Below are 24,643 nucleotides of genomic sequence, written 5' to 3' on the forward strand. Positions count from 1 at the left end.
CTGGTGGGCCCTCCCTCCCTCGCCAACCTGTTATATCCTGCCTGTGGGACCGCGCTCCTCCCCCTCCTTTTGATTCAGGCACCTGCTGACACTTTGCTCACACCTTGATGAATGTCAGTTCTGTATCTTTATCTTTGCTACATAAAGTTCACTGTGTGACCCACTGAGTTTCTCCAGCATTGTGTTTTTGCTTCAGTCCCAGCGATTGAAGACTTTCATGTTTTACTCTGATCTAAAGCTTCGCTGGGAGGATTGGGCAGTGTCACAGAGTAGGAGGGGACACAGGTGGAATCACCTCACGAGGGAATCCACTGAGGACATCACAATGAGTCACGGAGCACAGAACCGGCCCTTTGGCCCATAGATTCCATGCTAACCCATTGAGAGCATTCGTGCAACATGCTTGATGGCAGCTGTCTTGGCTGAAGTTTGGGAGCCTGGAGGTGAACAATTGGCCTTTGTGTCCGTGACACTGAAGTGGGGGAGAAGGGCCCAGTGAATGTGGGCATGAGGGATAAGATCGAGGACAGTGTGACTGTGTGTCTAAATCTAAAAATCTCTTACATATTTATTGTCTTTTTGAATGCAATTAAATTTACTATTTTAATTTTTTTGCAGCAATAAGAATTTTGCTGCATATGGACATAATGTTTAAGTCAATGAGAATTATCATGACCGGGTACGACAGGAGGAGGAAAATAGTGGCACTGCCAGACCTGCTGCCACTGGTGCAGGCCCATGGGGACCGGAGACACAGCGCTCCCACTGGGGGGGGGGGGGGGGGTCCCAATCACCCAGTCCGACAGACTTTTAACACCCTGTTCATGGAGCCGACAGTGGTTTTATTTAAAAACATGGCAACCACAGGGTCTGTGCCAAAGATGGCGGTGCATGTGATTGGCAGCAGCCACGAGGGTTTGCAGACTGCGGGGAATGGCGGAGGGGACCAGAAAATGGGAAGACCACCCCATTGAAGCAGGAGAGACCACCCATGGGACAGTGACCTCAGCGGCGGATAAATGAGGGGCTCTGAGGTCCACGGACACTCGGGGACTCTCATTTGCTTCTCCTTCTCTGACTGTAAGAGGCACTTCGGGTAATTTCTGCCGACAGTGAGTCTGCCTGCCTGACAACAGACGAAAACCAATGTAATTTAGTTGGAAGAGCCTTGTGTGGGGTGAAGAGGATGGTCTATGCGGAACATGAACATCTGCCGTGGTGCAGGGAGAAATGCTGCATTTGATGCATGCTTGAAATGATGGAACTGCTTTGTGCTGACTGTTCATGGCCATTGTGAAATGAAGAGCATTTATCTCAAGGAATCACTACCAAATTAAAATTCCTAAAACAAAGCAATTTTAAAAATTATCAGATGTGTTTGTTCAAAAAACAATACTTAAATCTGATTATAACATTATTTTCCCTACAAGCTGAAGTTCCCATCATTGCCATTAGATGGGGCTGTTGGCCACTGGATTCATTGGGAGCCTTGGCTCAAACTGCTCTGTTCAGATGTCAAACATGAAAATCTGCAGACGCTGGGTTTTTTAAAAAAATTATTTTTCACACAATGAACCATATTAACCAAAATACACACAAATATTTCCCTCTTGAATATACACAGTGTCATTTTCTCCCCTTTTTCCCCCCCTCCCTTCCCTCCCTCCTTCACCCCCCCCCCACCCCACCCTCTCAACGTTCAACATATAGGATACACTAAACCCATTAAACAATGTCATCACACAATGAAAATAAACAAGAAAATTGTGTCATCGACTTTTACACACTGGGTCAGTTCATTTCGTCTTCTTCTCATTCTGTCATTTTAGGTGGTGGAGGTCCGCGGTAGGACTTCTCTGTTGTGTTCCATGTATGGTTCCCAAATTTGTTTGAATACAGTGGCTTTATTTTTTAAATTATATGTTATTTTTTCCAATGGAATACATTTATTCATTTCTATGTACCATTGCTGTAATCTCGGGCTATCTTCTGATTTCCAGGTTGACATAATACCTTTTTTTGCTACAGCTAAGGCTATAATAAATAAATCTTTTTTGCACTTCATCCAGTTTGAGGCCTAATTCTTTACTTCTTATATTACTTAGAAGAAAGATCTCTGGATTTTTTGGTATGTGGCTTTTTGTGATTTTATTTAATACCTGATTTAGATCTTTCCAAAACTTTTCCACTTTCTCACATGCCCAAATTGCATGTACTTGTTCCTGTTTCCTTCTTACAGCGAAAACATCTATCTGATAATGTTGGGTCCCATTTATTTAACTTTTGGGGTGTGATATATAGCCTGTGTAACCAATTATATTGTATCATGCGTAACCTCATGTTTATTGTATTTCTCATAGTTCCGGAGCATAGCTTTTCCCATTTTTCATTTTTTATCTTTATGTTTAGATCTTGTTCCCACTCTTGTTTGGGTTTACAGTGGTTGAAGTAAAAACACATGCTGGAGAAACTCAGCAGGTCCAACAGAGTATTTAATGTAGCAAAGATAACAGGTCATAACCAATCTTCTCCCTCCCGTCCCTTTCCCATTGTCTCCTTCCCTCCAGCTCTCCACCCTCTTCCCTCTCCATTCCCAGAGCCATCCCTCCTCCCCCTGTTTGCTGGTGTACCTTCCCTCCCTCCCTTATCCACCTATTACCTCCTGCCTTTGGGACCGTGCTCCTCCCCCACCAGTTTGTTTGGACACCTGTCTACATTTTGCTCATACCTTGATAAAGGGCTCAAGCCCAAAACGTTGACATCTTTATCTTTGCAACATAAAGTAAATTTATTATTTCATTGTCATGTAATAAAACAGAATGTGAGATTTTATGTTTGCATTTAACTGACTCAGACCTTGCAAGACACAGGTTCCAACAACATGGAATTTATAACAGGATAGATAAACTAATTAAGTTGAGTTAACTTATTAAGAAAATGGATTAGATTTCTTTAAGGATGTAACAAGCTGGGTTGGTGAAAGGAACTTGTCTACTGGGACCTCCAAAAATCATTCATTAAGATACCACATCAAAAGGGGGACTGAATAATGAGTTGGGTTAAGAGGGTAATTTTCTTTTTAGCAAGCTGTAACTAAAATAACACAGAAATGCTGGAGGAACTCAGCTGGTCTTGCAGCGTCTATATGATATAAAGGTATAACCGACGTTTCAGGCCTGAGTCCTTCTTCAGGGTATGAACAAAAAACAGGGAGCCATCTGAATAAAGATTGGGAGAGAGGGGGGGGGAGTCCAGACCAACAGCCTCAAGGTATTAATTGGAAATGAAAAGAGGAAAGGTGAGAATTGATTTTGACTCTGCGACAGAGGGAAAAGGGGATATATATATATATATATATATATATATATATATGTATATACATGCACAGAGCTGGGGGAAAGGCAAAGGGGAGGAAGGTGGGGGCTCAGACGAAAGACGAGGTGTTGTTCCTCCAATTTGCTTTTGGTCTCATTCTGGCAGTGCAGAAATGACAGCAAGTGAATGAGCTGTGGAATTGAAATGGGTGGCCACTGGGAGATCCAGGCTAATGCAGCAGGCAGAGCTGAGATGCTCAACAATCTCCCAGTTGGCGTCCAGTATCTTCGATGTAGAGGAGACCACCACGGGAGCATAAAATGACCCCTTCAGATTCACAGGTGAAATGTTGTTTCACTTGAAAGTATTGTTTGGTGCTGAGAGAGGAGGCGTGGGTGCAAGTGGAGCATCAACTGCAGTCACTGGTAGGTTAAAGGGGATGATTCATGAGGAGGGAGAAGCAAACGAGGGAGTCGCAGAGGGGGAGCAGTCCCTGCAGAAGGTGGAGAGGGGAGGATCGCATTGGTCCCTTGAAGCTTAGCTCATTGCAACCAGGATCCAAGAGGGTGCTGAGGGCAAAAATGGCTCCCAAAGAGCTTCAAGGCGCTGAATTAAAACACAAAAATCTGTCGACACTGTGATTAAAGTAAAGACACATCTTCCAGGTTCTGAAGGCTTCCTGATCGGGTCAGAAGGTTAGATCTGGAGCTCAGGAGGCCAAAGGTTCGAACACGATTCTGTGCGGCTGCAGACCTTGCGGGAACCTTTGTTCTAATGTTACAAGCACCGGCGGGCAACCCTTTGCCTAAGGGCAGAGAAAAGTTGGAGAGTATCAGGTATATTGCAACTTGAGTGTATGATTGCATGACAATAAAGGAAAACTTTGAACATACACCTGCACCTGAATTTTTGCTGTGCGGCAGCCAAACAGGTCCTTTCGTTACATCAAAGTGCAACAGTGAACATTATATTTTCCCTACATGGAAATATAATAACAATAAAAGATAAACAAATATTCGCCAAGTGCTGCTCGAATCGACGGGGCAGTTTCTGGGGAGGGGGAAAGGGCGAATCCGACGGAAAGAGGGTCCTTGAGGAGAGGGTTTCCACAGCTGGATGGTTGAATGGAAATGATTATAATGAACGTGTTCCCGCAAAGGACAGAGACTGAGAGGGACCGTGACCTGCTGCCACTTCCTTCCACTCTGGCAGTGCCCGTGGGTCCCAGCGCGGAGCCGGCTTCCAGCTCCATCCTGGGACCACGGAGACCCCGCGCCGGTGGGACCCACTTCTTAAAGTGGTCACGTCAGCGCGGCCCTTCCTCCTGGGTGAGAACCCCACCTTGGGTACGGACCCTTTTAAGTGTAGTTTGTCCGACTCCTCGCCACCCCTGGGCCCGTGTTCTCTGTACCCTTGGGCGACCTCCTCCCTCCCCACGCGCTGCCCGACCGGGGCCGATCGGCCCAGCGCCGCCAGGGCAGCAGGAATCGTCGTGCGACCTGGGGGACCCGATTGGACGTGACACAGAAGGAGACCCGTGGCTCTGATTGGACGTTGAACCGGAAGCTGGTCCGTCCGTCGGTGGCTTCCCCCTTGCGGAGAGGTGAGTGGGTTTGTGGTGGAGGGGGTGGCCCGGCCCGGCCCCAAGTCCCGCCTTCACCCCCTTCCAGCTGCCACCCTCACCTCCCTCGTCCAGAGATAGTTCCCCTCCCACTTCCCGCCACCCCCCTCTCCTCCACCCCTTCCCACCTCCCCTTCTCCCTCCTCCCATCCCTCTCTCCACCATCCACTCCCTCCCTCCACACTCTCTCCTCCTCCCTCCTCCCATCCCTCCTCCATCCCCTCCCTCCACCCACTCCACCACCTTCTCCCTCCACCCACCCACTCTCTCCAGCACCCACTCCCTCCATCCATGCACTCTCTCCCTCCCACTTCTCCCCATCCCTCCCTCCACCCACACTACCCATCTCTTCACTGCCCTCTTCCTCTTTCCACGCACTGTCTCCATTCTCTCCAACATGCTTGCCCTCCCTCCACACACTCTTGCCCTCCCTCCACCCTCTCTCTTTCCCCCACTCCTCTGCCACTTCTTAAAGTGGTCACGACAGTGCGGCCCTTCCTCCTGGGTGAGAGGATGCCATGCCATCCTTGACCTATGGAGTTAAACAAGGTTGTCTTTTACTTCCTATAGATGCTGAGTGACGTGCTGAGTTCCTCCAGCAGATTTGTGTATTGTGTTTATCCTTGACCTATCCTCTACCTCACCTCATTTCCGCTCTGTCTTTCCATCCCACCTTTATCTGTCTTTGCTGTCTCCTTCAACCTCCACCTCCCCCAAACCTGCCCTTTGCCTTTTCCATGAGACCTCTCGTTCTCCCCCTCCACCCATTTGCCTACACTCCTAATTCACTCACAGCCATCTCTCCTGCCCTTTGTGCCAGCACTCCAGCTGAGTGGTCAACTAGCTCCAGATTAAAGATTCAGCTATATTAGAAAAAAAAACACTTTCTTCTCTGATCTGCCCAGTACTGAGTGACGTGTCAGCTGATAAATTCTCAGTCATCCCGAAGGAAGGTTTTTCAGAAGTATTTATTAAATGTTCCCCACCATCATGTAACTGTTAAGTAATTGGCTTGATTTTAATGGAATAATCCTCATGTGACCAGGTTGATTCTGGAAATATGGGGATTAGCTTTTGAGGAGAGATTGAGAAGTCTGAGATGATATTTATTGGTGTTTAGAATGTTGAGGGAGGATCTTACAAAAACATAAAATTATGAATAGATCAGATTGAAGCAGAGTGGATGCCTTCCACTGGCAGTTGAGACAAAGACTCAGGGACATAGCTTCAAGATTTGAGGGAGTAGATTTAAAACAGACAAGCAACTGTTTCTCCCAGAATCTGCGATTCTCTGTCCAGTGAAGCAGCAGAGGGAATCTCACTGAAGTCAAGTTTATTGTCATCAGATTGTACGAATCAGCATTCTCCAGTTCCTCGGTCCAAAACACGTAGCCACAACCAGACATAACTCATATACAGACTAACAATACATGCGCAGGACAAGTATTTCATCTGTACAATAAATAAATATTGTTTTGTGTATATGAGAGCCTCAGTACTGGGAAGATCAGAGAAACAAGTGTTTTTTTTCTAAAAAAAGCTGAATGCTTAGTGTGAGCAGCTCCTTTGGTCATTCACCATTCTCACTGCCCATGGGAAGGAGCTGTTCCTGGTGCTGGCTCTGAATCTGCTGTATCCCTTCCCTGACGAGAGCAGCTCGAAGATGCTCATACCTTGATAAAGGGGTTTGTGGTGGAGGGGGTGGCCCGGCCCGGCCCCAAGTCCCGCCTTCACCCCCTTCCAGCTGCCACCCTCACCTCCCTCGTCCAGAGATAGTTCCCCTCCCATTTCCTGCCACACCCCTCTCCTCCACTCCTTCCCATCTCCAACCTCTCCCTCTTCCCATCCCTCTCTCCACCAGCCACTCAATGGGTCCTCAATGATTTTGGGTGCCCTCTTCAGACGACAATCATGTCGATGGAGTGGAGAGAGATGTATTTAAGATGCAGAGATATTAAGTTTGGAATAATTGGTGAATGGGTGGCAATGGAGCCTTGAACATATCAGCCATGATTGTATTACAAGGCAGAGTAGGCTTGACAGACCAGACACTCTTCTCCTGCTCCTCATTCCTGTGTGTGGTTTGCCTTTAGGTCTAGGATAAAGATGGCTTCACGTGGAAAGAGTGAAACAAGCAAGCTGAAGCAGAACTTGGAGGAGCAGCTGGACAGACTGATGCAGCAGTTACAGGATCTCGACGAGTGCAGGTACAAGACCAAACAGTTTGGCAAAAGCTTTTGTTTTAAAATGGTGGCGTTGCTGGAGCTGCTATGACAGCAGCACTACTGCAAATGTGGACCCATGGAGAGCGAGGATAGGGGACGCAGCACACCTCCACAAGGTTCTACCACCTAGTCCAACTGCCACCAGCTCTGTACAGGCTTTAAACAGCTTGTTAAAGGAGCCAATTGAAGTTTATTTTAAAATCCACTAACCACAGGGTTTGTACATCACCCTCCCCCCGCCAGACTGCGGGGATGGCGACACCTGTGACTGGCAGCAGCGAGGCGAAGAACCCAGGTAGGCTGCAGACTGCTGGAGACTGACTGAAGGGGCACCAGGCATTGGAACCGGGATGTGAGAGGGTGCCGAGGGCGCTGAAGGCTTCCTGATCGTGTCGGAGGTTCGGATCTGGAGCTCAGGTTTGGACTGGACTCCGTGTGGCTGCAGGGACTGCGGTTGCTGGAGGCGAATCCATAGACACTCAATGACTCTGGGGGAGAACTCAATCTTGCTTCTCTTTCACTGTCTATAAGGAGCACCGGACAATCTCTGCTGATGGCAAATCTGTCTGGCTGATGAAAGGCTAAATTAAATTTTGTGTAATATTACTCCTGTTAATTACCTGGCAATAAAGGGATCTTGAATGTTGGTTGTCCCTATTGAGACAGTTCTTTGTGCCTGAATGTGATTGGTGACCATCCAATGAGGCAAAAACAGCTTGAATTTCTCTGACATTTCTGATGCAAGATCATGTCCCAAGGTGATGTCACTGGAATGATGGTGCACACAAAAATGACACTGGAGGAGAATATCTTGATCGAGGGGACATGGTTTCAAGATGAGTTGCTTGTGTGACAGAGCATTTAGATGTAGTTTTGGAGGAATTGTTAGAGCAGGTTGCGCACGCATACACATTTTAAAACACAGAATATTTGCAGGACTTTTGCAGAATGCTTTTTGCAGGAGGCAATAAGGTATCGACAGCAGCTTGCCTGGGAGAGCATGTGATCTTTGCAGGCAGAGGGAGAACAGTTTTGCTCTCAGAGAGGGAGGGAGTGAAACAGAGAAGAGAGACACAGAAATCAGTTCCAGAGGGACAAGCTGGCAAACTTTGGAAGGCTGCCTGGTCAAAGGAGAAGATTGGTGGTCTGAAAGGTGACCTGAAAGAAAGAGGATCATCTGGAGAACCCTGAAGGTGGCAAGTTTCGTCAGTAAGACTGATTGAGAAGGAATCAGGTGCAGATGTCCTGGAAAAGGAATCTCTCTCTGAAAACCAGCAAGAATCCTCCTGAGTTGTAATCATTAGCCTGTGAAGCACCAAAGCCTGGTGAAATTTGTTAATGCTAACTTCTGTGCACAGTACAAGAATTGCCTGCAACCAATGAGATTGGACGATGATCCAAATAACTTTTCTAATCTTAAATATACATTACGCACACCTGCGCATAGCATTAGAGGGGGGATTAAGTGGGTTAGGTAGGTTAAGTAATAAGTTAAAGTTCAATTCTGTTTTCTTGTTCAATTATAATTAAAAACTACTTTTGTTTAAGTAACTGTGTTGTGGTGCATATCTATTGCTGCTGGATTTTGGGGTCCTCTGGACTCTGTAACACTTTGAAAATTGGAATATATCCCCATTCTTTGAATACGGTGGTAAATTCTCTGCCTCAGATTGATCTAGTTCATCAGAGCATTTAAAGTGGAGATAGGTACATTTTTCAAAGATCAGGGGGCTATCGGGAACTGCGAAGCGGAAGAGCTGAGGCCTGGAATAGTTCAGACTGGGTCGTATTGAAGAGCGGGGCAGGTTGGAGGAGCTGGGAGGTTGACTCTCGCTCCTTTTCCCCTCATTAGTCAGAGGAAGAGGCTGGTAATCAATTGCACAAACGGATCTCCAGAAAGGAGGAGGGAAGTGAAGAGCCTGAGGAGGCCGAAGGCTTGATTGAAATAGGAATTCTTCGTGACTTCTTTTAATTTCTTCTGGACATCTGCCCTGCCATTTCAATGGCTATGATGTACCTTGGGATGTCCTGAAAGGGTCTGGCAGATGTCACAGAAATTGATGACAGTACTTGTTGAGATTGTGGGTGAATGTGGCAAAGATGTCGACAGTTAAACTGCAGCCTTCTCTGAGAATCAATACGAGCAGTGGAGGAGGAATCTGAGACTTTCATATTTAAGAAATAATATTTATTTGTATATGTGAATACTTGTCCTGCATATGTATTGCTTGTCTGTATGTGTGTAACGTCTGGTTGTGTGTCTGCGTGTTTTTCACCGAGAACCAGAGAACGCTGCTTTATCGGGTTGTACTTGTACAATCAGATGACAATAAAATTGACTTGGATAGAAGAAAGAGGAATTCAGTTTTATTGGCTTGTAGTGAAAGGCAAAGGCAATTTATTCATGGGATCTGAAATTCCATTCATTCATTGATTGATACTCTTTTACCCCAATATTTTAGGGAGGAACTTGAGCCTGAAGAATATGAGGAAACAAAGCAGGAAACATTGGAGCAGCTGAGTGAATTCAACGAGTCTCTGAAGAAAATCATGTCTGGAGATATGACGTTAGTCGATGAACTCAGTGGAATGCAACTAGTAAGAAGCAGGGCTGGGGATTTGATTTTGGTCGTTGGGGCTCAGTCGTGTAGTGACCGTCAGATCTGTTTTGGCAGTAGACAGGGATTCCTTACATCAGTGGGTTAAAGCCTCTTTATGATGTGTTGTCTCCATCAGGGAAACTGGAAATCCTGGCAGCAGTACCTGTGGAAGGAGGAATGGAGTTCATGTTTCCGTTCACCTCTCTTTTATTAGTCATGGAATAAGTTGGGAATTAATTTTTTTTTAAATTATTTTTAATTCATTCACAAGTCAAAATACAACTTTTATGACACCTTGTTTGGACTGCCAGAGGAAATGTTAGAAGCAGGCACTATTTTTGACATTCAAAAGAATATTGGACAGATATACAAACAGGACAGATATGGGCGAAATTCAGATAAGCGAGACTCTCCCACAATTGGTCAGCATGGATAAGATGGGCTGTAGGGCCTACTCCCCGCTGTGCAACTGTGGTAGAATTTGGGCTTGTATTCCACAAAGCCTTTCCTTCCTGGGAGGTGCTATATAAATGCAATTTTTTTTTGCAGCATGCAGTTTTGTCTTGACAGCTGCTTTTTCAGGCCTAACGTGTCTGTCTTTGGTGGAACCTGTGGCAAAGGATGTGGGATTTTTAAGTACAAATTGTGTTCAGAGGATACATTGAGTTTCCAAGATCTTTTGCAGCAGTTTTAAAAGTAATCAAGCTGTAATCCAGCATTGCCTGTGGAACTTGGCCACGTGGGTAATGAAATCAAGTGTGGTAGATCCATCTCACTCTCTCTGGGTTAGCCATGGTTTAGATGGGGGACGGTTATGGATTGAAGTCCCACTCCAGAGACTAAGAATCCTGAAGCCGTGGCTGATGTTCCAACTCCAACCTGTAGGAGTACTTCACTGCGAAATATCGGAGCACTTAAGCAGATGCAGGTCTCAAGGCACTACTTTCAGCAAGTTATCTGGGAAAATAACTATCCCCAAAGGCCACAAACCAACCTCTTCATTGTTATAACATAGCTGTTTGTGGGAACTTGTGCATGCTTGCTCAATGTTTCCTAAACAATACATATAGCCACACTTTACTGACTGCAAAGCTATTTGGAACGTTACAGATTTGTAGGAGATGCTATAGCAATGTAAATGACAAGTGATTGCAGCATGCTACTGTGCAGAAGGACTTGGGAGTACTTGTAAATGAGTCGCAAAAGGTTGGGTTGCATGTGCAGCAGGCTATCAAGAAGGAAAATGGAATGTTGGCCTTCATTGCTGGAGGGATTGAGTTGAGGATCAGGGAGGTTATGCTGCAAGTGTACAGGGTACTGGTGAGGCCACATCTGGAGCACTGCGTGTAGTTCTGGTCTCTTTGCTCGAGGGAGGATTTACTGGCGGTGCAGAGGAGGTTCGCCAGGTTGATTCCAGAGATGAAGGGGTTAGCCTATGAGACGTCTGGGCTGTCCTCGCATGAATGAGAGGAAATCTTTCAGAAAAGTGTAAAATTATGAAAGGCATAGATAAGATTGAGGGAGCTAAGTTCCCATTGGTGGTGGAGACTAGAACTTGGGGACATAGCCTTAAGATCCAGGGTAGTAGAACTGCCAAAATGTTTGGCCTGGAAGTCAGCCTGAAGAAAACTGAGGTCCTCCATCAGCCAGCTCCCCACCATGACTACCAGCCCCCCCACATCTCCATCGGGCACACAAAACTCAAAACGGTCAACCAGTTTACCTATCTCGGCTGCACCATTTCATCAGATGCAAGGATCGACAATGAGATAGACAACAGACTCGCCAAGGCAAATAGCGCCTTTGGAAGACTACACAAAAGAGTCTGGAAAAACAACCAACTGAAAAACCTCACAAAGATAAGCGTATACAGAGCCGTTGTCATACCCACACTCCTGTTCGGCTCCGAATCATGGGTCCTTACCGGCATCACCTACGGCTCCTAGAACGCTTCCACCAGCGTTGTCTCCGCTCCATCCTCAACATCCATTGGAGCGCTTACATCCCTAACGTCGAAGTACTCGAGATGGCAGAGGTCGACAGCATCGAGTCCACGCTGCTGAAGATCCAGCTGCGCTGGATGGGTCACGTCTCCAGAATGGAGGACCATCGCCTTCCCAAGATCGTGTTATATGGCGAGCTCTCCACTGGCCACCGTGACAGAGGTGCACCAAAGAAAAGGTACAAGGACTGCCTAAAGAAATCTCTTGGTGCCTGCCACATTGACCACCGCCAGTGGGCTGATATCGCCTCAAACCGTGCATCTTGGCGCCTCACAGTTCGGCGGGCAGCAACCTCCTTTGAAGAAGACCGCAGAGGCCACCTCACTGACAAAAGGCAAAGGAGGAAAAACCCAACACCCAACCCCAACCAACCAATTTTCCCCTGCAACCGCTGCAACCGTGTCTGCCTGTCCCGCATCGGACTTGTCAGCCACAAATGAGCCTGCACCTGACGTGGACTTTTACCCCCTCCTTAAATCTTCGTCCGCGAAGCCAAGCCAAAGAAGAGTAGATTTAGGACAGAGATGAGGAGGAACTGCTTTTCCCAGAGGGTGGCGAATCTGTGGTATTCACTGCCCATTGAAGCAGTGGAGGTGAACTCAGTAAATATATTTAAGATAAGGTTGCATCGTTTTTATAAAGTAGGGAAATTAAGGGATATGGGGAAAAGGCAGGTAGGTGGAGATGAGCCTCTCATCAGCTCAACCACGATCACATTGAATGGCGGAAGAGGCTCGACGGGCCGGATGGCTGACTCCTGCTCCTATTCCTTACGTAAGTATATCTCCTTCCAGCCTAAGATGTTGCTTTCAAAGAACAGCTGCACCTCTCCAATCTAGCATCTAAATTAGGATTAATTTCACTTTCATTCTCTTTGCAATATCGAGGATAAAATTGATATGGGATCTTATTTCAGGAATTGAGTGGATTATGTTTGTGCAGCCTTGTAAAAAGCATTTGATTTTATTTTTTCTCCTCCTCTTTGGCAGGCAATCCAGGCAGCTATTAGTCAGGCCTTTAAAACTCCGGAGGTTATCCAAATGTTTGCAAAGAAACAGCCGGGGCAGCTGCGAACCCGATTGGCGGAGGTAAGTACCCCACAGTGATGCTGATTAATGAGCTGAGAAGATATTTCTGGATCCTGTGATGAGTTTCGAAGTGAGACAGATGGCATCACAGTGGATGGTTATTCAATATTTGCTCACCATTGCTTTTATTGTTTTAACCCCTTTCAGCCCTGTGCACATTTATAGACAAGAATGTGATCCTATATTTTTGCTCTGTTCCAGTGATTAATTATGGAGATGGTGTGTCAGTAATCAAGTGGCTGTTAAATTTTTTAGTGTTAATTATTTTTAACAGACTCCTTGCATTGAAAGATGACATGATGATCCATCACTTGCTCTGCTGCTAGAGATACAGGTTCAGTCCCCATCTCGGGCGCTTTTGTTGTGGAGTTTGCAAGTTCTACCTCCGACTGCCTCCCAGAACATGTGGTTAGGTGGATTGGGCATTGTAAGTCATCACTTGGTGTAGGTGAGTGGCAAAAGGAATTGAGGGAGAGTTGCTAACGCACAAAAGTGCCGGAGAAACTCAGCAGGTCTCGCAGTGTCCATTGGAGCTTGAGCCCTTCGTCAGGGTATGAGCAAAGGTCAGGCAGGTGTATGAATTAAGAGGAAGAGGGAAGCAGGAGCAGCGGGGGGGGGGGGGGAGCACAGGCCAACAGCCAGGAGGCCATCGGTGGGCATAAATGGGAGGGCAGCAGAGAAACGCGGAGAATTGATCAGAAGAGATGGCTATCTCTGTGAATTCAGAGCAAGAGGAAAGGACGGAGAGATAGGGAACCAGAGAAGTCGATGTTCACGCCATCCAGTTGGAGGGTTCCCAGGTGGAAGATGAGGTGTTGTTTCTCCAGTTTTGCAGGTGGTCTCATTTTGGTATTGCATGATAATATTACACAAAGTTTGTTTATCTACCTGAAGGCAGACAGGTCTGCCTTCAGCAGAAATTGCAGTCAGAGAAACAGCAAAAGAGAGTCCCCTCAGAGCCACCAAGTGTCCATGGATTTGCCTCTTGCACTCCCACAGCCACACACACCCCAGTCTAAACCGTCAGCAACCCAAGTTCCAGGTCTAAACCTCCAACACAATCAGGAAGCCTTCAGCACCCTCTTACAGCCCGATTCCAATACCTGTCTTGAGGCAATCTTGGACAACTCGCCTGAAGGGCACATCTTAATTCACAGATAAATCTGAATCTATTTTGAGAAACACAGCTTCTGTGATATCAGTGTGAAATAATAGTGGTCAATGTTTCTTAAAAATCTGGGTTTGATGTTACTGTTTTCCCTCAGGTGGAGCGAGATGTGATAGTTGGAAAACTGCCACGGGATACCTACACACAGCAGAAGGTCGAGGTTCTGACAGCTCTGAGGAAGCTGGAAGAAAAGGTAACTGTCCTGTCCAGGAGCAGGCAATCCTTTGTGATCCTTAGTTGTAGCATGCTGTCCTGTGGTGACTGGTGTTCAGAATGGGATTCCCAAGTTTATGTTGTTGTGTAGACTCTAACTTCAGGTGTTGTACTTCTGAGGCCACAGAATTAATATTCTGACTTTGTCTTCAGCTAACTCCGGAAGAAGAAGCTTTCCTTCTGTCAAATACCAGTGCTACACTCAGCCACTTTGAGAAAGTCTCTGGAAGTCTTGGTAAGTCTAAGGTTGTGACATCAGCCTGTCCTTAAATCTCGCAGCTTATTGGAATAAAGATAGGGAAGCTTTGGAGTTGGTCAGCAGTATCCAATTCGCATTTTGTTTTATTTGAATTAATTTCTTTATTGTTACTTGCACCAAGATGCAGTGAAGGGCTTTGTTCTGCATGCTATCCAGGGAAGTCAATCCATGCTAAAGTACAGCAGGGAGTGAGTATCAGAGATCTGAGGAGAAGATCTGCTTGCATGCAAAAAGTTGTCTGACGATTTATTACCCATTGACGATGCCTGACCCACTGAGTTCATCCAAGCAGCTCATTGTTTGTTCAAGATTCCAGCATTTGCAGGTTTTGTGTCTCTGGCTAGAAACAGGGTTCTATCCTGCAGGACAATCCGACTTCTTCTGCTCATTATTTCCAAAATGTCCACATGGTTATCGGCATCTGTAAAGACGAGCAGTGGATAAAGTTTCAAGAACCACTGATTTCCATTTGGATTGGCAAATAACATGAAAAACATTGTGGACATGATCGATCCTTGTGTGTCAGGGCATGAAGTAATGTTCTGTGTATGAATACTTCATATTAGTGCACAAAAGATTCACCAATAACACCATTTGTAATGCTCGCTTTAAAAAAGAACAAAGGTGTAAATTTTTAATTGAACAATTATTCTAATAGATCAACCCTTAGTATCTATGGCACGTGCCGATAGATTTATGCATGTTTATCATAGAAAGAGCATTGAGTACAAATGGTGTTTAATTTCAATTGGGACATATATATATCTCATATGTATCTCATATATAAAATTTTTTAAAAAGCAAATTATCGAGTATGAACCTTGTAGTTTTACATTGGTTAATTTTAATAAAAATGTACTAATAGTTTTTTTTTAACATGTGTTTTGGATACAAAATAGTTCCTGGCAGCAAGTTCACTATTTAGTGATCTATATTTTTCTGAGCTGCTGATGGCAGCCTCTTGTCAAGTAAAGGTCAGATGGCAGTCTATAGTGGGAGGTAGAGGAACCCTGTGCCTTTTCTGGTGCCAGATGTCTCAAAGCAGATGGGATAAGTTATCCACTCATTCCTCCGACTGCAGCCAATGAAGATGCCCTGGGGAGTGCATGAGTGGAAGATGACTATGGGGTTCAGGTACCCTAAAAAAAAATCAAAGGATGAGGGATGAGCAAGACAAAATGTTCTGTGGATTTAACTTCCAGCTGGGGTGCCAGTGAACAAAGTGCAGACTTGACAATAACCAATTATTTCCATAAACTTGCAGGATCTGGAGATAAAGTCCTTGCCCTTGCCAGTTCAGGAGTAGACATCACAAAGAAATAAGGAGTGATCAGTTTTCAAGTTTTCCAGAAAACTCTTTGTTCACTTTGTTTGTATTTTAGTGTCCTGTTTGACTTTTGAATACACCTGAACAAAATGTAAAGTTGAAATAGTAACTGTATATACATGTTGTTTTGTATGCACAAATTTTTTCTGTATGTATGCATCTTTAAAGACTAAAATTAGAATCTTGACTTCATTTTCTTTATAAAATAAATAGTCTTCATTCTCATTCGTTGTTATTCGAAGTCTAACCGCACACAGATTTTGAAATGAAGTAGAGACTTGTTTGGCTGACAAGAGTTTGACCCACTGTCTAAAAGTTCATTGGCTTCTACATTTCCCTATACTGAGGATGGGTGTTTTTGTTCTGTAGGGAAATGGTTAGGAAAAAGTTGTGTAAATGAATTATCATAAATAATTTTGGAGATATCCTCATTCAACATGCTAAATTTTTTTTAAGCTACCAGTAGAACTCCAAATATCCGGATGCCAGAAATCCAGACTACCCAACAATCTAGACTTTTTGAAAACTTTCAAACTTTTAAAATTTAACAGGCTTTTGTGTGTGTAAGTGCTACAGATGCACAGCGGCAACAAAGGAAAAGTGGTATCAGGGCAACTGGAATCCATCAATGCTGGCTAACATTGTTGGACACTGACATGAGCAGCATCAGATGCCGAGTACAAATGAAACTCAGCAGCAAAATATCTTTAGGTCAGTTGAATGAATCCAATGTGTCAGCATCATTATGTGTTCATCTTGAAGTTATCTATCATAATCCCCAATTTTTTTTCCCCCATGAAGCAAGCCTTTTGAAACTATTTGTTGTCCAGTGTTACTGGGAGGACTTTGGGTGTGATGAAATAGCTTTAAGGAAGTTGAAACTGGGCTGGGAGACCAAGGCTGACATTGCCCCATCTGTTTTATAGAGGTAGGTGGTATGGAGTCGGGATCCTGCAGTACATCACACACTTTGCCTGATATATGTGCTTTCGTAGCCTTGTCATTCTGAGGCATTAGGTCAGAATCTATTAGAGAATCCGAATGTTCTGTAGGAGGTGGAGATTGCAGTTGAGAAAGAATCTGCAGCATTGAAACCTCAATATGCAGCCAGAGCAAAGTGGTGGTGTGTGCTCGATAGGCATCCCATTTGCCACCTTCATTCACTCCCTACACTATCAGTGCACCTTTGCTGCAGGGAGATGGCCTATGAACTGCACTACACATCCAAATCAAGAAGGGGGAATGAAAGCATCTGTCTATTCAGTTCTGCAGCCTGTTGCAGCAGGTCCCACACCATCCTGCCATGGAAATGAATTGCCACTCCTTCAATATCGCTGGTTCCTGCGAGCACTTTGGGAGGGACCTTACCAGAGGAACTGGAGCCATTCAAGAACATAGCTCACCATCAAGGGCAATAAAACTGCTTGCATCCTTTGAATTGCCAATAAACAACTGTACAGGATTAGTTTTCTTTTAAAAATCTAGATTTATGTAATTACTTGAATTTAAACCTCTAGTTATCTGTGGTACTTTCTGGGAACTTTCTGGGCTAATCTATAACCACAATTCTCCTGTAACTCAATGCTGAATTTTCCTGGGGAACTTGAAGGTTGTATTTTGAATCAGTGATGACTGGCAGATGCTGGAAAAGTGGCTCAACATCACTGGATTATTCTCAGATGTACCTGGGAGGAGATTTGCTACATTGAGAGCACCACGCTTGTTTATTATCTGGAAACGAATAGAATAATTGCCAGTTTTTATCCAGTTGCTTCTTACCTTTACCCATGAGTTTTTTCAAGCCTCAAATATTGTCCCATGGTGATCCTTTCAACACATCTTCTTTATTGATTCCTGCCTTTAATAATCTTGGCCATGCCTCTCCTTCAATGGTTTTTCTTCTACAGTGAGAAGAGATCAGACTTTCTTTGTAGAATGAACAGAAACAGGGGATGCATCTTCTGATTCTTTGTATCATTTCCATTCATTCTGTCATTTTATGAAATATTTTTACAAATTATAAGCTTCAAAATTCCTCTTGCTCCTTTCAAAAGAGTCACGGACTGCAATACAAAAAATGAGCAGAGGCACTTTGACCAGAACAGCTACTCTGATGTCCTGCACACGCTAACTGCCTGGGTAGTAGTTGTGCATTTTGTCCCAGCTATCTTTTTAAAAGATCATATGCTCCATCATTCTGCTGTATTTGCATCAGATTACCTCATTAATTCACAGCAGGAATTCAGAAGTTGATAAAATGATGTCGGTTTTAATGTTGAGTTCCAACCTCATGAACAAGAAGTGTCTCAGCAAGAGCTGTCACAGTTTGACTCTGTGGATTTTTATGCTTGACCTTTACAGGGTTTTAATTATACATTTGTGCTGTGATTGCATGTTATGGGCAGCTCAGTTGGTGTAGCGGATAGCACATCACCTTTATAGCGCCATTGATTGTTCCGAGCCAAGGTTCGAGTCCAGCGCTGTCTGTAAGGAGTGTGTACGTTCTCCCCATGTTTGTGTGGGTTTTCCCCAGGGGCTCCAGTTTCCTCCCACTGTTCAAAAAGTACTGGGGGTGTAGGCTAATGGGGTGTAAATTGGGCAGCATGGGCTGAAATGGCCTGTTACCATGCTGTATGTCTAAATTTAATTTTTTTAAAAATTAATAAAACATAAATGGCACAGCAAATTTTGAAAGTTACATGACGTGAACAAAGGTCTTACAATCTGACAGTCTTTAAGTTGTTTTTTTGTCTACTCCTTTGTGCAATGTTTAAATGAACCTTCCAAGATAATTAAATTTAATCACTCTCGAGAAGAGGCTCTTAATCTGAGTGGCTTGATGGGCCAATGGAGAGGGAGTTAAGAGTCAAAAACTTTGGTTTGCATTCACAAACAGGCCAGACAAGAGCAGCAGATTTTCTTGCCTGAGAGACATTTGTGAACTGCACGTGTGCAGACACTGATTGTAGTTAAAGATACAAAAAAGGCGCCTGCCTGCTTTTTGTTCATTCTTTGACGAAAGGCTCAGGCTCGAAATGTTGGTTGTGTATCTTTGCCTCAAAGGACACTGCTTGACCTGCTGGGTTTCTCCAGCACGTTCATATATTAGTGAAGTGTAAGGTTCTTCAGCAAGCTGGTATGTTCATTCTGATAATTCAGTCAAACTCCTATCACTGGACCTTTATCTGATATTCCAGTTATTTCAAAGTTCAAAGACACTGATTATCAGAGAACATACAATCCTGAGATTCTTTTGCTGTCGACCAGGCAGAATTTCTCATTACTGGTAAGTGTAAACTATACTCTCAAAGAAAGAAATGTAAACAAATGAAAGAATTGTAAACAAACTGTGCAAATAAAGAAATATAGATATTCAGTAATAATGCGCAAAGTACGGGTTCTTAAATTATTCTGTTGTTGGGGAGTCTGATGGTTGAGGGGTAGCAACTATTCTTGAACTTTATGGTGCAAGTCCTGTGGCACCTGTACTTCCTTCCTGATGGCAGCAGCGAAAACAGAGCATGTTCTGGTCAATAAGGATTCTTGATGATTGCTGCTTGCTCTCTGATGGCAGCATTCCCTATTGATGCTCTCGATGGTGGGGAAGGTTTTGCCTGTGATGTCCTGGGCTGTGTCCACTACTTTTTGCAGGATACTCAGGTATCGGTGCCCCTGTACCGGGCCATGATGTAGCCGGTCAGCACCCTTTCCACAACACATCTGTGGAAGTTTGTGAAGATTTCCAATTACACTCTAAACCTCCACAAACTCCTGAGGAAATAGAGGCGTGATGTGATTTCTTCATGATGGCATTAATGTGATGGGTCCAGGACAGTAACCACCTCTGATTTCACCCCACCCTATCATCTGGTTTTCTTTTCCTAAAGTCTACAATCAGCACCTTAGTCTTGGTAACATTGAGTGAAAGGTTGTTGTTAGTGCACTATTCAATGAACTTTACAGTCTCCCTTCTGTGCACTGACTCACCACCCCCCTCTCCCTTCTATAAATCCTACTACCTTGGTACCGTCAGCAAATTTGTATATGGTGTTGTACAGAGCCACACAGTTTTAGGTGTAGTATGCCACACCATGGAGGAGATGTTTTTGCCATTCCTCACTGATTGGTGTCTTAAGATGAGGAAATCCAGGATCCAATTACACAGTGGGCTGTTGAGCCCCTGGTCTTGGAGTTTGCTGATCAGTTTTGAGGGGATGATGGTGTTGAATGTCAAAATGTTGTCAATAAAGAACATCCTGATGTTTGCGTCTTTGTTAAATTTAATATAATCAGCACGAGATTCAAGCAGCACAAAGTGTATGGCAAAGAGAACATTGATGATTCCCAACAATCCTTCACATTTCTGAGACACGTCATATCCATGGCAAGAATCCACTGACAGAATCAGAAAACAAATTTCAGCTTCCTCTCTGAGCAACATTCCTAGCATCATTGGTAGTAGGATTTATAAAAGGGGGAGGGGGGTGGTGAGTCAGTGTACAGAAGGGAGACTGTGAAGTTCATTGAATAGTGCACAGTACAGCCCCCTCATGATGCTGTGCCAACCTACAAAAAAAAAATCTTCCCTATCCCATAACCCTTTATCTTTTCTTTCATCCATGTGCATGTTTAAGAGTCTCTTCACTTTCCATATTCTGCCAGCCTTGACCTGGCAATGCATTCCAGGCACCTATAACTCTCTGTGTAAAAAGGGTGGCTGTTACAGTGCAAGCGATCGAGACCGGGGTTCAAACTCCTTGCTGTCTACCAGGAGTTTCTAGTTTTTCCTGTGTCTGCGTGGGTTTTCTCCGAGGCCTCTGGTTTCCTTCCACTGTTCAAAACATACTGGGATTAATTAGGGCACAGACTCGTGGATGAAATGGCCTGTTACTGTGATGTATGTTTAAATTTAAAAACTTATCCCTGATTTCTACCCTAAACTTTCCTCCCTTCACTTTGTAGAGATGTCCTCCAGTGTTTGCTACTCCTGCCCTGCTTTCAACCTTATCTGTCTATGCCTCTCAGAAGTCACCTCTCATCCTTTTTTTCACTCCAGGGAAAGTCCCTAGCTCTGCTCACCTTGCCTCATGAGACATATTTTGCAATCCAGGCGATGTCCTGGTAAATATATGCACTCTCTCCACTTCTTTCCTCTAATGAGGTGACCAGAATTGAACACAATACTCACAGTGTAGTCTCTCCAGAGATTTATGGAGCTGCAACATTACATCTAATAGGCATCATGAGTCCTAATGACACTCATTCTGCTCCAGTGGCTGGGACATGTCACTCACATGCCTGACCCTCAGGGTTCTGTGAGACCCTCTCACTACTTCTCTTTCAGTCCAGATGAAGGGTCTGAAATGTCAATTGTCCATTCCTCTCCATTGATGCTCCCTGACTTCCTGCAGCAGTTTGATTTTGGCTCCAAATTCCACCTCTGCCATCTCGAGCTCAATACTGTGCCCTTCCACAACAAAAGATGACCAGCTGAAGAGGATCAAATCAAGGATGTTCCAAAAGCCATCTTCTACAACACTTCAAGTTTAATGACTTCTGCATCGAGAAGAAGGCATGATAATAATAATCTTTTATTATGTTGGTCGCCTTCTTGAGGCAGCATTTCTGACAGATGTGTTCAAAAGACAAGAGGGAGACCACCTTGTCCATCACAATCTGAATACCATATTGACTACTTAATCAGGCATCACAGAGAATTAATCTTGAAGGAATGGCTAAGAAGGAGAATGATAGGGATCCAAACTCAACTAGCTGCCCACCTCTCTGCCCAGCCCTGGCTTCCCTGCCCAGCTTCCAGGCCCAGCTCCTTACCCCACTGCCCAGTCCTGGCTCCCTGCCCGGCTTCCCTGACCTGCTCCCTGCCTGGCTCGCTACCCCACTGCCCACCTTCCTGATCTGCTGCCCGACTCTCTGCCCTCCTCCCTATCCCACTGCCCGGTCTCCTGTCCTCCTCCCTATCCATCTCCCTGCCCTGCTGCTCAGCTCCCTCTCTTGGAGCTGAGGACGCCTCAGCAGCGCCCCCTGCCTTTTGTGGACCGTTAGACCCCGCCCCCCCCCCCATTGGCCCTGGAGCGCCCCCGGGAGGACCGGAGCGCCAGCTCCCCGCCTCCGAGCCGGCTCGCTGCTGCCCCCCCTCGGTGGAGGGCTCTCACGACCCGACGGGGCGCCCGGCGCGGCCCGTCTCCCTCGCCCGACGCCGAGCCGGAACGCGCCGTGCTCCCGCTCGCTCGGCACGACAGCAGCCTCACAAAGGACGGAGCGTGCAGCGGTAAGGAACCCATTCCTCCCCGTAGCCGTCGACGTTCGAGGGGGTTTTCTCGCTGTGGCCGTCGGTGCCGGGTCGGGTTAGGCCCGAGGCCTGGCCTCCTTGGCAACGGCCGCCTCCACTGCTTTGTCCCCACTGCTCCCGGCCACAGTGAAACAGCCTCATCATCTTTGTTGCTAAGGAGATTGTTGAATTCCTTCCTCTTGTCATTGAACTGCTGCACAACCAGTCAGCCCTCAGTGAGGGGGAAACGCTGTTGGCTGGTGGCATCTGAATATCATCCATTGTTTCAATCCCTGGGGATGCCCAGGCAACACTCAGGGAGTCTGGGTCTGCAGGAATGGGGGTCTGAAGATGATGGTTTTAAATATGCACCTTCATTTGGGTGCTTCATGTTGAATGGCAGCTGCCAGAGCAGAAGGGTGAGTACATTCTTGGGAGTCATGATCTCAGAGGATCTTTCCTGGACCCAACACTCTCGTGGCATCATCAGCTTCTCCACTTCCTCAGGAGTTGGGCACGACCCAAGCAAATTTCACCCTCAAACTGGAGGATGTGCTGACCGGCTGCATCATGGTCTGGTACGGGGGACGCCGCTGCCCCTCCCCGCCCCGAGCGGAACGCTCTGCGCAACAGGTTGTCCTGGGACGTCACAGGCAAAACCACCCCCGCCCGCCATCGAGGACATCCACGGGGGACGCTGCCGACGGAGAGCTCAGGGATCCACAGCACCCCGGCGCACGCTGCTGCCATCGGGAAAGAGGTGGAGGTGCCGCAAAACTCGCCCCCACCAGGTTCAGGAACAGCTGCTCCCCCTCCACCATCAGACTCCTCAACAACTAACTCAATCAGGGACTCTTACTTTAACAATTTACTGATTTTTTTTTTCCCTCTCTTTATTGCACTTTCCCCCCTCTTTATTGCACAGTTGGTTGACATTTCTTTATTTGTTTATATGTGCATGTTGTGTAGTTTTTTTTGGCACTACCAAAAAACTCTGCTTGGCCCACAGGGAAAAGAATCTCAGAGTTGTATGTGATGCCATGTATGTACTCTGACAATAAATCTGAAAGCTGAGAATAGCAGCACCAAATTCTCCACCAATCATTCCAGTGCTGCATTATTTGAAGTACTATTTTTGTAGCTGAGGTAAAAAAGAGTAGCTGTCACTCATTTATAGAACAGTAAGAGAGTTATCTCCAGTCCTGGTCCATCTTTATTCTTCCTTCAACCTTGTAAAATAAGCAAATTTAATTGTGAGCATTGAAGTGTTGTTAATTTAATTAGACATACAGCACAATAACAGGCTCTTTTGGCCCATGAGCCCGTGCTGCCCAATTACCCTCAATTGACCTACAGCCCCAGGTAAGTTTTGAACGGTGAGAGGAACCCAGAGCCCCTGGAGGAAGCCCACACACACGGAGAGAACCTACAAATTCCTTACAAACAGCGCGAGATTCGATCCCAAGTCACTGGCGCTGTAATGGCAGTGCACTAACTGTGTCGTTTTAAATATTGTCTGCATTTAAGTTGCAACAGTGAAGATTTGGTGTTTGATATTTAGATTTGATATTTAGTGTCACTGAATGATTAATTGATTGAGTGTTATACCAACCACTTAATGGCACGTCTGAGTCTCAAAGTTTACTGCATTGTTTTACCACTAAATGTGCTTTGTGTTGGGAAGGCTATTGAGGGAGGAATGCTCCCAAAGAATTGTGCCCGTGATACATTTTTGGATGTTCACTTGAAACAATTTTTACATCCCATTTATGTCCAGACAACACTGAACTTTTGATAAGTTTAAATCTTGATGAAGTTGGACTGACCATTGAGCGTGTTGTCAATTGTTCTAAGTTGATTGAATTTTAAGGGATAGGTGTTCAACTCATTGAAATACTGAATTTCTAATAAGATTCATGGGCCAAATTGGTTCTTAGTTTGTATTCTCTTTAAAAATAATAAATTTGTGTCCGATTTTCACCTCCATGGTGCTTTATGGACAGTGAAGTACTTTTGAGTTATAGAAACTGAAACCCCTGTCGCCAGCAGCTAGTTTGTGTGCTGCAGACTCCCAGAGCAAATACATAAAGATTACTGTCCTAAGTAAAATTGAAAGTCTGCAGACATTGTGGTTGAAGTTAAAACACAATGCTTGAGAAACTCAGCAAGTCAAACAGTGTACTTTATATTGCAAAAATAAAGATACATAACTGATGTTTCAGGCCTGAGCCATTCATCAGGATTAGTTGAATAAGTTGGTCACTCACTGTCCTGCTCATCTTCAAACAATTTTATCTCGATGATATGAAACACTGACTGACCATTTCTACCCTTGGAAGCTGCCTGACCCATTGAGCCCCTCCAGTTTCTTTGTTCACTCAAGATTCCAGTATCTCCAGGTTTTGTGGTTCTCTTTGCAAACATTTACAGTAAAAGTCCAAAAATCTGGATGCCAGAAATCTGGACCATCCAAGAATCCAGACTTCTGAAAAACTCTCAAACTTTGAAAATTTAGCGGGCTTTTACGTGCATGCA

At 45.2% G+C, this 24,643-nt stretch overlaps 2 protein-coding genes and 1 long non-coding RNA gene across 5 annotated transcripts in view; 2 read left to right on the plus strand and 1 right to left on the minus strand.

Annotated features, from left to right (window-relative positions):
* Positions 1–2,528: 2,528 nt before the first annotated feature.
* Positions 2,529–4,851, minus strand: LOC138754328 (uncharacterized). Its single transcript, XR_011351666.1, has 3 exons — positions 4,657–4,851; positions 4,217–4,291; positions 2,529–4,120 (listed from the first exon to the last, which is right to left on the minus strand). It is a non-coding gene; the product is annotated as an uncharacterized lncRNA (long non-coding RNA).
* Positions 4,829–16,044, plus strand: lzic (leucine zipper and CTNNBIP1 domain containing). 2 transcript variants are annotated; one of them, XM_069918436.1, is made up of 7 exons: positions 4,829–4,918; positions 7,030–7,143; positions 9,624–9,759; positions 12,754–12,852; positions 14,118–14,213; positions 14,387–14,468; positions 15,757–16,044. In XM_069918436.1, the coding sequence occupies exons 2-7, from the start codon at positions 7,043–7,045 to the stop codon at positions 15,813–15,815; spliced, it is 573 nt and encodes a 190-aa protein (XP_069774537.1). In that variant the 5' UTR covers positions 4,829–4,918; positions 7,030–7,042; the 3' UTR covers positions 15,816–16,044. The 2 variants fall into 2 exon arrangements, with proteins under 2 accessions (XP_069774537.1, XP_069774539.1); XM_069918438.1 differs by lacking the exon at positions 4,829–4,918 and adding an exon at positions 5,465–5,485.
* A 5,979-nt stretch (positions 16,045–22,023) lies between these two features.
* The window catches only part of ctnnbip1 (catenin, beta interacting protein 1), a 63,361-nt gene continuing 60,741 nt past the window's right edge, over positions 22,024–24,643 (plus strand). Inside the window, exon 1 of one of the 2 annotated variants that reach the window (XM_069918455.1) lies at positions 22,024–22,108. Coding sequence is in view for 1 of the 2 variants with exons in the window: in XM_069918454.1 (XP_069774555.1) it covers positions 22,505–22,527 (23 nt within the window). In the remaining variant the exon portion in view is untranslated. Of the gene's footprint in view, positions 22,109–22,139; positions 22,528–24,643 lie in introns of those variants that run through there. The other variant, XM_069918454.1, reaches the window with a different exon arrangement.

Source organism: Narcine bancroftii, chromosome 2, assembly GCF_036971445.1.
Source record: "Narcine bancroftii isolate sNarBan1 chromosome 2, sNarBan1.hap1, whole genome shotgun sequence".
Lineage (NCBI taxonomy): Eukaryota > Metazoa > Chordata > Chondrichthyes > Torpediniformes > Narcinidae > Narcine > Narcine bancroftii.

What these genes read in the sequence shown, in the direction of transcription:
- lzic (XM_069918436.1), top strand. Translation starts at nt 7,043, where the DNA reads ATGGCTTCACGTGGAAAGAGTGAAACAAGCAAGCTGAAGCAGAACTTG. An exon ending in AACTCAGTGGAATGCAACTA is followed by an intron (nt 9,760 to 12,753) that starts GTAAGAAGCAGG and finishes CCTCTTTGGCAG; the next exon opens with GCAATCCAGGCAGCTATTAG. An exon ending in TGAGGAAGCTGGAAGAAAAG is followed by an intron (nt 14,214 to 14,386) that starts GTAACTGTCCTG and finishes CTTTGTCTTCAG; the next exon opens with CTAACTCCGGAAGAAGAAGC.